Source organism: Hetaerina americana, unplaced genomic scaffold (assembly GCF_022747635.1).
Source record: "Hetaerina americana unplaced genomic scaffold, ioHetAmer1.1.p SCAF_2, whole genome shotgun sequence".
NCBI lineage: Eukaryota > Metazoa > Arthropoda > Insecta > Odonata > Calopterygidae > Hetaerina > Hetaerina americana.
In genome coordinates, this window is record NW_027286763.1 from 53,812,195 (window position 1) to 53,824,351 (window position 12,157).

At 40.0% G+C, this 12,157-nt stretch overlaps 1 protein-coding gene across 9 annotated transcripts in view; it reads left to right on the forward strand.

The window, feature by feature from the left end:
* The window catches only part of eag (ether a go-go), a 604,077-nt gene that overhangs the window by 567,581 nt on the left and 24,339 nt on the right, over positions 1-12,157 (forward strand). For all 9 annotated transcript variants that reach the window (XM_071584540.1, XM_071584544.1, XM_071584541.1 and 6 more), the window contains exon 9: positions 8,095-8,692. In XM_071584540.1, the coding sequence (XP_071440641.1) occupies positions 8,095-8,692 (598 nt within the window). The remainder of the gene's footprint in view (positions 1-8,094; positions 8,693-12,157) is intronic.

Genomic DNA, 12,157 nt, shown 5'->3' on the forward strand with positions numbered 1-12,157 from the left:
TTTTGTGTATTGTTTAAGTATCTATGATTTATGCCTCGTTACATTTTGACGGCCAGTAATGTTTCTTTTATATATATATATATTGCGTACACCTCTTTTGCCCTCTTCACCTATCACGCAGGATTTGATTGATTGACCCAGCCCACAAATTCGTTGCCTCTATTGGTCGGTGATCAGGAACGGTCCAAACACTCACTTAAAGTAATGCTTAGATGTTTTATGCACTCAAATGCATCCATTGAGGAGCGCTTGCTTACAAAGCAGAAAAAGGAAGTCTCGGCTTCTTGAACGTTATGAAATCAATTGCTACGTTTCCAAATTATAGGTACACTTGTGAAATATTATATTATCCATTAAAACGCATTAAACAATCGGAGCGTTTCTGAATACCGAAAGCCATTTTTTTAGAGTAGTTGCACAAACCTTTACAATAAACTTTTGTTCTCTTCTTGTAGAAAATTCACTGTCTCACCTTGTAAAAAAAAGTGTCCTTACGTAACCTTGTACATACGATTGAAGTTCCATTGACAGTAGTGATCAGTACTGCAAAAAACTTCAAACAATCAAAAGGACCCGCAGTTTGCTTGATCCGAGCATAGGTTTTTCGTTTTTTTAGGCTTAATTTATTTTCGACTGGTAGTGAGATATTTTAGTAAATAGTCGATCCATTCTGTATTATTTTTAGCATTAAACTGTATGCTTTAATACTTATCTCAGTAGCTTACACGATCAATAACACCATCTATAAAATGTCAACTAAAATTTTTTTATTGTCGTCAGAGAGCATAACTGCTCTTTCATAGGCTACTCACTGATCACGTCTTTGTTTATTTTTTTTTAATATACCAGTCATTGATACCAGAGCACATTAGTTCGAATACGCACATTATTGGTAATGAGTGTCCCCTCCATCCCAAACAGTTGTATGACCTAAAACTTTTTTACACAGAAAATTAATTTTGTTATTATTTTGATTTGTACGCATATTTTAATCCATCGCGCGTTAACATGTAAATCATATTTTTTTTGCAAAATTTTTGGCTCATCGAAAAAGAGAGGGTAACTTTTTCTTTGTGCAAAAAATATCTGCAAGTAAACGGAAGTGACATCATGGTGGGAACTTCATCCAGAACCACTTTAGTGGCGCCACAACCACGCGGTTTAAGCAGAAAAGGTTTCCTGTTAAAGTTTTTATATATAATATATATAAATATATAGAACATACTCTCAAGAGATGCTTAAATTTTTTCACATGGCTGTTATGTTCGATGATGTTATAGCATAGCAAGATTTGACATGTGCTTTCTATCTTAATTAATGTCTTGTAAGCTACTGTCACTCTTGGTAATCGTAGAAATATGGCCGATCGCTTGCTTACTGCTCGATGGTTGTGTGTTCGATAGCATTTCATTGGTGTGGAGCATGTGCATGCAGCTTTGAGTGTACCCAACTACTGTTGCATATGTAAGCTTTTGCTTTTTGAACCTCCTTCATTTATTGTACTGGTACGCATTCACTGCAAGCTTTCTTCTCTCGGTAGTCGTGCGTGCATGCAAAATATGTAGCATCGTTGGTATCCATATTTGTCAATATGTTTGTCTAGACAGTTAAATGTAAATAATCAAGAGGAGATGGAGATAGATATTTTTATAAATTTCTATTTCATCAATATAAACTGCATTGCGAGATTTTATATGCCCTTCACAAATATTTTAATGAGTTTTCGAAAATGTAAACCGCCCGACAGTTTTTCAAGCTTAGCACTTGTTTTTTGAATTGAGTGTACTTTCTCCCTTCGAGTCTTTTGTCATGTCAGAGTATTCCATTAGTTTCATTATGACCGTTTATTTTTGACTACTTTCGTTAAAAAGTTTTTCCACGCAACTCAGTAAAATTGATTTGCATGAGCCAGAATCAGTTTCTTGCCATTATCTCTAAATTTTTTTCTTGCAAGTTCCTTTCCTTGATAAAAAAAAAATTCCAAAACATTTTCAGATTATTTTCCAGAACGTGGCTTACTGGAATGCTGTTGTTGGTATCACGGTATTTTTCAGTCAGATACATCTCTCTTTAATTATTGCTTCTAACTTGTACGAAGGAGAACTTAATAATCCTAATGCAAAGGGCAAAGTATATAAATGCGGCTGTATTTTTATCATAATATGCAACGCTTGATTTAGCAATTGACGCTGTGATGATTTTTTTGTACTTATTTATAAGAGACTCTGCATGAAAAATTGCCATTTCAAATATAATACCGTTGATGGCCATTTTTAAAGAGATAAAATTTTTTACTTTTTTTGTATGAATTACCGCACTTTGGCAGAAGTCCGCTTCTTCATACGATTTTTTGAGACATTTGATGGGAGAGTGCACGGGACGGCTTTGCAATCGGGCGAAATACATTTCTAATTACATCGATTACTTTGGTAAAGTCACAAAAGGAAAACTCCTGATTTTTTTTATCGCCTCACTCATTCCTGGGAATGAGAAATATACTGCAGTGCCAATCCATTCAACCGCCATTTTTTAATCTAAATCAATCTCTCACGCATTTTTTTCCGCGTGTCACTACAACACGCTATACACAATTCTGCAGTATTTTTTTTTTAAGTTTAAAAAAAAAGTGTGCCAAGAGTTCGAGAGAATGATCACTGGAGTTAAATCCACAGCAGACGCAATTGAAAATGTTTTTACAACACGTAAAACATTCTTTCTCAGGCAGCGATGTGAAACTTTGGCAACCACTAGAAAGAAAGGGGAAAATGCACAAATATATTTTCAATATATATTTATAATATATTTAGTTTTTAATCAAAATATGCAAAGTAGTTAACTATTTGGCACCGGATAATTAATTATATCTCACTATTGCCTGGCAGTTATTAATACTGTAGCGTATAGCTCAATGCTATTCTCACTCACATCCACCACTTTGGGTTCCAGTTCATCATTTGGGATCATGAAACACGGGATTTGGTTTCGTGCACATATATGCCGAACAATTTAAAATACCTATTATGACTCCACGTGAATCAGCAATACTTGTGTGAAACGAATGCAATGCAAATTCGATATTTTGTTTACTCACTCATGTCCTTCTACCCACCCTTCTGCCTGTGTTGTTTTCCCAATTGGTTTTAATACATATTTTGGAAAGATCCACAGAAATTTTCCTGGACTCGGATGTGCCCTGATTGGGAGAAAAATGTCAAAAAAAATACAATCGTGCTACAGCCGACTCGGGATCTCCATCATCTGCATCGCAATGTGTTTGTTTGTTGTTTTCGTTCGTCTCGACGTCTCGAACAACAATCGAGGTCAACAAGTCAGGCACCGTATACCGATGCCTTGCTATGTTTCCCGAGCTGCGGCCACAGGGTTCAACCACCATTGGCCACACCTGTGGGGTCCCCAATACGACGTCACCCTGCCTGCCTATCCCCTCCCATCGTGGTCCACCATCTTGCCCTTTGCCCGCCACCATCGTTGCCGCGTCGAAGAAAATAAGTCCAAATCCTACCCGCCTTCGGTCCTCTCACTCCCCTCCTCCAAAACTCTTTCTTTCCTTCCCCTAATCCCATCTTCAAATACTGGAAGCCTTGTCCTTTTCCGAAACACCTGGGGTCTCCTTCGGGTGGAAGAAGTATCCTCTCGCATCCCCGAAAAAAACACTGGACGTGTCACGCGGCCGAAGGTCGTGAAATGTCGCTCTGGTTCTTTTTACGCGATGGAAATAGATTCATGTCATTTCTTGGGAGTCCGTTTCCGTCGAGACTTCAATTTGAGAGCACCGGAGCAATAAATAAACCCGGAAGTTTTCTTCTTTTTTACCTGATGCCAGGATATGTTTTCTCCCTCGGCGAGAGCGCACCCGCAGTCATTTCTGCGGGGAAAGAGAGCGACTCAGCTTTCTACGGCGATGAAATATCTCCGGGCATCCCCTGAGTGTGCACCAGATGATGATTTTTTATAAAATCTCTCCTCCTTTGCAAGCACGCAAGAAGGCGGGGAAATCACCATTTTTTTCGAGTGACCGACATAAGTAAACCACATACTTATTTCTTTGTCTTCATGACGTTGAACCAAAATGAGTGATTTTTAAATAAGTACTCATTTGTCTAAGTTTTTAATGTTCTAAACTAATTTTAGGCTCATTTAATGACAGCCAGAACCGGAGGTCAGCTCGGAAAACTTTCAAAACAATATTTTTTATGGGCAGCTAGTTAACTATGAAAACATTTTTTTCGCTTTTTTTAACCTTTATCAATGAAATAATCAACATCAACAAATAAAGCGAGCAGTTTAGTACAAGTGTCTCCGTTCTTTGTATTTTTTAAATAATCGTCGAGACACGCAGAATATATTTTCTTCTGTAAATGTATTTTAAATTAAAATTGGCACTAATAAAAATAATGAACTAATAATAATCATTGTTAATTCGAGGGTTGATTTGAAACCATTTAGACCGCCGCCGTCGTAATGAAAATATCGTAAAATGGCAGCAATGGCTGACGTGAGCATTTGTGATAAACGAGGATCAATACGTAACACCCATTAAACATTTATTCACCAAATCGGTGAAAAATTTACGAAACGAAAAAATATTCCATAACTGTGGGTTACGTATTGCACAAATCTGGTGTAGTTCGGTGCGATTTGATCTTCTTTGATGACTGACTTCAAAGTACACGGTAAAATTTGATCAAAATCCTTTTCGGTGCAACGAGCATGCATGTCACGGCGGCGATAGCGCTTGTTCGTATGAAACGGAGAATAAGAATCAGAACCCTCCTCCCATCTTGAAGCATCTTCGAGCAGGTTTGGTGGCGAAGGTCAGACCCACTGAGAATCAATCTTCATCCGGCCTCGGTGAAGACTCATCTCCCCACTCCCTCCTTTACTTTTCGTGGCATCTTAAAAGCTCCGACACATTTGTGCCTTCCACCGCGTGACGCATTCGTTCATCCCCCGGGATCCTCTGCTGTCCAACATCCCTCCAAAAACTCGCATGCCGAGCCGCATTCGAAGACCACTCATCTGATTTTGCCTGCAGGGTAAGGCGTGACCGAGTCTCCACAAGATATCCGCCCACCTTCTCCCTCCTCCCCCCCCCTATCCTCTCCTCTAAAATCCACCCGACCGGCACAACCCTCCCCCCACCACAGCTCGCTTTTTTTCAGGACCCAATTCTAAACCTCAAGAACCATTCTCCATCACATTCGACCCAGGGTTGTTCCACAGGTGCGGTGTGGCGAAATTTGTGGCCGCGGCTCGATGGTCAATCACAGTCGAGGAGCATGAATGTCACTCTCAACATGACACCGTTCACCAAAAACACCAACCGTCTCTCTCTCTCTCTATCTCTTTCCGTGAAAAATTCCCTCTAATCCTTTGATCCCGCTTTATATATACTATCTCTCTCACTCTGAGCTCGTCTTCTCTCATTTAAAATTTTAAAACTTCCCTCGAGAGAAAGAACGAGGTCTATTACCATGTTAATTAGTCCCCCGTTCTCACTCTTAACTTAAGTATCAAAGGGTCCTATCGTTTTATAGGTGCTAGGTTTTTTTTAAAAAAAAAAGGAGCGAGGAAACTGTAGGGATTGAGGATGGGCCGTTTGATTGTCACTTTAATTTCCCGAACAAAGGCCTTAGTGGGTTTTCGACCGCGGGAAGATATCCAAATTATTTGTCTAATTAGAAATTTAAGACCATGATTGCACTAGAACTTCAAAGACTCAGTTCCATATACTCAATCCCCTGGATTCTACAAGACATTCACAGTATTCATCTGAGACACAGTAGAGGAAAAAATTTGGAAATGGTCGAGTTTATAAAACGCAGTTAAGTATACATGTGTGTATATATATAACTCATGCGTAAAGCGTGTAATACAATTCAGGTACACCTACATGAGTTTAATTATTTCTTCGCAATGTACAGGCGTGAGATCCATCGGCAATTGTATAAGCCACGCTCTTGAATGTTTTCTTCTTCAAAATTATCGAAACAATGATTGGTTACTGAGCAAATAAACATCTCTATGCAATTCGGTGCCACTAATGAAAGCAAGGAGAGGAATAATAGCACGGCAACTGATGATGATATATATATATATATATATCTCTATATATATATACATATATATGTATATATATAACATTATATATTTTGAATGTTAATTCTTTGTGTGTATGCTTGTGTGTGTGGCACTACGCATGAATAACCCGCCACTATCTTATCTGTTCCCTATAATTGAATGTTCTATAGAATGTGCTAGAATCATTGGGAAACGAAATATACTGAATGGAAATTTTTTGGAAGCTTCGTGTTTTTATTGTTGTATTGAAACTCTCTTGTGTCCAAATCCAAAGCATTCTCCTTTTTTGGTGGTTATATTTTAAGAGATACCACTTCTACTTCATATTCGATGGTACCCCCGTTTCACCCCTCTTTGTTATGGAATATTACGGCTTTATATATTTAGTAAACCCTATATATATATGCTTTGTGTAAAAGCATGCAGTTCATTCTAAGTGTTCGGTGTTTTTTTCTTAATGATTGTTGTAAAAAGTTAACACTGGTGGGAATTTCAATTTCAGAATGAAACGAACTGGGAGGGAATAAACTCACGTTCGGACGCCTTTTTTTTGGCTTTCTGGAATCTTTTTATTTCCTCTAAATTTGAACCGCACACCTAAGTATGCTTTGTGGATATATAAAACGAGCTTAATAAAGTTAAATAAACACAGAAGAGAAAGCTCGTTGAAATGGAATGATGTACATTTCTGTTTTGGCCCTGCATAATGCCTACACACTAGGGCAAACACACACGGAGTTAATTGGCGTCGTAAACATTGGTCATTTGCTGAGCGGAGAGTTTCCATAATAAATCCAGAGGCGGTGTTGTCCTTTGACCACCGCTTGGTTTGGCTCCTGCAGTTCATTGTCATTAATCTTCCCACTCACTTGAAAATAAAAGACGCATCTTTTTATTTTGGTTAAATGTTGCCGACTGTGCTGTTGTCAATTTCTATGTGCGCCAATTGGAATTATCTTTGCGCCTGGCCTTGCATTTGTATTTACTCGTGTTTGTTTTTGTATCCTATCTATGTGGTGTGTTACTTGGCCTTTTTTGAAGAGTTTTCATTGAGACGATTGGTCAAGTAGATGAGAGTCTTTTCATTGTTTTGACAGTGTTACCCAGTAAATATTTTGTGGTGAAATGAAGGGGCGGGCGCATGGTCCTCGTTGAGGATTGTGTGATCTATGTTTCAAGTACATGTGTAATTAACAGAATTGAATGTCACTTATGTAGTATCTTTATTTAGACCATTTAGGAGAGAACGGAACGAAATTTGTTGTATATGTGTCGTGACTAGATCGTTTCACACATCTCCTATTAGGTCGCTAAATGGTTCCGTAAGTAATACTTAGAATATGTATGTGAATGTCATTAAGTAAATGAGGTAGAGAAAACCGTGTAACTGTAGATCATGAAAAAAGAATGGAACGTCAAGGCTGTTATTGCAATATCTGGATATTTATGTGTAGTGTTTGCTCAAATTCATGGCCCACCTTGGTCGTAATGCCTGTCTTGATATGCCTATAATCATTCACTCAGAACGGGCCCATAACATACTAAAATAGAAAGCTGGTTCATTGGAGAGCACTATTTATCTGTATTTTCTAATGCGGATGAGAAAGTGCATTAGGTCCTTTAAAATATTCTCCTATAGTTGTTACCCCTGAAATGTAAACGCATTGAGTCTTGAGTGATGAGGTGGAAGGTTAATTGTCGAATGCTGTTAGTTAGCGTCTCCAAAGTAACCTTAATGAACTATGAATACATTTTTCCTTAAATATATAATATATATATATATAGCAGATTCTTCAAGATATATATATATATATATATATATATGAATACATATTTGTATAAAAGTACACATTAGACCCTCCACTCCTCATGCCCACTTCTCCCTTCCCCATCAACCCATCACATTTTATGACCCTGACCCCAAAATAAATAGTGTATGCCCCCATTCCCTCCCCCTCGTGCCATTCTCATCCTCCTCGGCTGTTGTTCCAGGGCATCGGGAGCCTGTTCAGTGCGCTGAAAGTGGTGCGTCTCCTTCGCCTCGGACGCGTGGTTCGCAAACTGGACCGGTACCTCGAATACGGAGCCGCCATGTTGATCTTGTTGTTGTGCTTTTACATGCTGGTGGCGCATTGGCTAGCGTGTATCTGGTACTCCATAGGCCGTTCGGACGCCGACAACGGCCTACAGTACTCGTGGCTATGGAAACTCGCCAACGTAACACAGTCGCCTTACTCTTACGTGTGGTCCAACGAAACTACCTCCTCCTCCTCCATTGTTGCCTCAGCGGCGGCGGGGTCGTCCGCCGCCGCCCCCGCCGTCTCCTCCTCCTCCACCGCCCTCGGGGGTCACATTGCCATCGGCCACCTCGGGGGCGGCGGGGTTGGCGGTGGCGGCGGGGGCGGCGGAGGCGGCGTCGTTGTGGCCGGGGGCGGTGCCCCAGAACTTATCAACGGGCCGTCGAGGAAGACCATGTACGTGACCGCTCTCTACTTCACCATGACGTGCATGACGAGCGTGGGATTCGGCAACGTCGCAGCCGAGACAGACAACGAGAAGATATTCACCATCTGCATGATGATCATTGCGGGTGAGCTTCTTGATGGGGGAGATTAGTGTGCATTTTTGCCCGTGTCCATTTGAGCTGTGAAAACACGATGTAAAATACATATAACGCCGCGTTGAAGTGGTTTTAAGATGAGAAAAGGGACCTGCCCGACGTGTGGCCCCTATTCCTTCCCGAGGTCATTCGAACTCGAAAAGTTCAATGGTGAACCTCCAAAAACATTTGCGACTTCCGCGTGGATGAAGGGATATGTTTCTACTGACATCTTGGTGGTTTTCACCCCCAGAGTGGGTCACTTCGAAAATTTTCCTGTTTGTAGCCTCATGGGTCAATCACACTCCGGTTTCCATCTTGTGGTTACGTAGCTACGACAATGGTGGAACAAGAAAGGGTCACTTCCCATTGTGAGGCGGGCCTGTTGAAGGAGTTTGGTATATGGCTCTAAGGCAGTCTTAATGATCAATGTATTGATGATAAACAATGAGGAAAGTCTTAAGGATTTTAATTTTTTAACAGTGGATGTTTTTTGTAAATCATTTTTCCTAAAAATATTTTCTGAATTTTTGTCTTATCAGTTTTTGGCCAAAACGAAAGTAAACGGTAAAAAAATTCACCATATATGTACCTGTAGAAGTCACCACATTTAATAAGGGCATAAAGAGTGCCCTCGATAATTTTTCCCTCCCCTTATCACAACTTAAGCTTAACATGTTCCACCAATTTCTTCTAATGCATGATCATGCGAAATTTGCATCCTTACGGAGAAGGATGACGGTAAGATGAAATTTTGCCTGTGATTGGCCAAGGATGTCACAAACATCAAAACTCCGGAGGTCTTCCTCCTGCGGGCAGGTTCTCCGTTCCTCTTTGCATCAACGCTTTTTCATCCATTGGAATGATTCCCGGGTCAGATATTGAAAATCGTTGTGGAATCAACGATAAGCAATTCACTCTTGCCATTCATTATCGGGGCGCCAAAACACTTCGGGCGGCCCTTTTTCCAGATAATTTGTAATTATTTGTCAATTTTATTCTCAGTATGAAAATTAATTTTGGTGCAACCACTGGTGGGTGATATTGGTTCCTTGTCGGGCGTTAAAGTCACCCGAGTAAAAATATTTTTCATGTTGAACCGCGAGCTGTGATATTTTCTTAGAGTAAAAAATGCGATCAGAGTGATGATGATAATTGGAACTTAAAGATTTTATTTTATATTCGCTTATCGGGTGACACTGGATTAAGTTCCAGTAGCAAAAATATACTGAATTAGCAATTGACAAAAGTGCTTGATCATTGTCATATTTGGAGCGTTAATTTGCTATCAAATTATAACAAATTAATAAAAATATTTCTTTTATAGAATAAAATAGAAGTAAAATACCTTCCTTTCATCAATTCATGGCTTCGTAAATAAGTTATACAGAGGGTAAATTGTCTTTTTGGAAAATAAATATAATTTTTTAAACAAACAGTTAATTAATACTTTTTAATATCTTGCTCCAAAAACGGGGGTCATTATTATATTATAATGATTTTTTACCATCAGGTGCAACTCATTTGGTTATGAATGTTTATTTAATTTAGTAAATTATGTATATTGCTACGAGATATCCCTAATGTTCAATTGAGCAACTAATATATTCTCTTTATATTTCAAAGTAGAAAATGTTCAGTTTTCCATTCTACCTGCAACCAAAAATAACACCCTCCTTGACGGGTACAGACTGGAAAACACGTTTGAGTCGCGATTGAAACTAATTTGTCACGGCTCATTTTCCTTACGGTGGGCTCTCGATTTCATGCGAGAACCCCGACCAATCTTTAGAAGAAAAGAGCATCCGACTCTTTTTTGACTGGTCCTCGAATGAAACCAAAAGAAGCCCAAGTTTTCCGTGTTCTAATTAATCTCATCCGCACGATCTCCTCCCCTTTCCCCCACGCACTCCCGCCGCTCTCATCAATCCTCCCACCACCGTCCTCATACGTCATATCCCTGTCGTGTGACTCATTTTCCCTTCTCTCTTCTATCTCTCTCTCTCGCACACGTTTTACTTCTCTGCACATCTGACGATTCACTCGTGCCTTGCACAATATACTCCACGCACTCCCCAATTCCCTCCTTTATTTTCCTCCTCACTCTTTACCTCTCTTTCTCTCTCATTTTTATTCCTACCAATTCTTTCCTGCAATCTCTCGGCCTACGTCTCACGTGCCCTTCCTATCGATTGACTTCTCTTACTTGATTTCTCCTCAAAAATTCTACTCTACCCGAACCTTAACCGTCTTCTATTTATTTCCTTAATCGACGACCTGTTTCTCAACTATTTTTCTTTTCGCCACCTCCCGGCCATTTTCACTCAAACCGTTTCACCCCAACTTCCGTGTCTCATTTCATTTCTCCTCTCGTCCCCGCATCAAATATACAATACTTCTTTCCTCTCGATCATTCATTTTTCTCTCTCACAAACACCGTTTTCTTTCTTGCTACTTATTCACTTTCATTTTAACTTGACCAAACTCTTCGTCTCTTTTAAAAATACCCTCTTTTTCTTATTTCAAACACAACTTTTTCCTTCACACCCTTGCCTACGTCCTGTGTCTCAATTATCAATACGGATTCTTTAACCGGTTTTCCTTGTTTATCTTCAAATATTCAAACCTCCATGGTATTCCTGGATTCTTCCTGGATTCCACCTCTCTTGTGCTAACCTATGATGCCTTCACTACATGCTTCATTCCCTATGTCAATATTATTTTGCATGTCAACTCTCTTTGCCACCTACGTATACCTTTTGTTTCCTTTTCTTCGACAACCCCTACATTTCCTTTCATTTCCATTTCGTATCCACTTCTTACCATCTTTGTCCATCTTAATTCTATTCCACAATGTCTTTCTGTGTGTGCTTCCTCCCTCTTTTTAACCCCTCTCAATTCGAATGTTCCGTCTTTGTCGTCATTACATCCGTGCGCGTCACATTGCGTTATTCCCCGTTATATAAACTCCCGCTTTTCACCTCGCCTCTCCCCTCGCACGAATCTTTCCCATTTCATCCATTGCGACTGGATAATTCTCCTTTTTTGCGCCGTTTTTTTTCTCTTTCGCGAACTGTCCTCGCCATCGTCCATTTATTCTCCCCGTTTCCCTTCCGCGTGTCACTCACGTCTCTTTCACCGGCTCCCCCGGCTCTCCCCCTCCGTGGTGTCTCCCTTCTTCGTTGCGTCGTCATCTTTATCTTCACCTCAATGCTCTTTTTTTCCCATCCGTCTCACCACACTCGTTCTCTTTCCTTTTCTCCCTTCTTTCCCCCGACGCCCCACCCCCCTCGTACCCAACTTCTCCATCCCCACAACCTTTTTTTTTCTCACTTATTTTTCTTCTCCTTATCCGTTTATCTCCGATCCTCTCTCTATCTCTATCTATCTATCTGTCTCTCTCTATTTATTTCTTTCTTCCTCGCCTCCTTTTATTTTTGTCGCGCCTCTACCTAT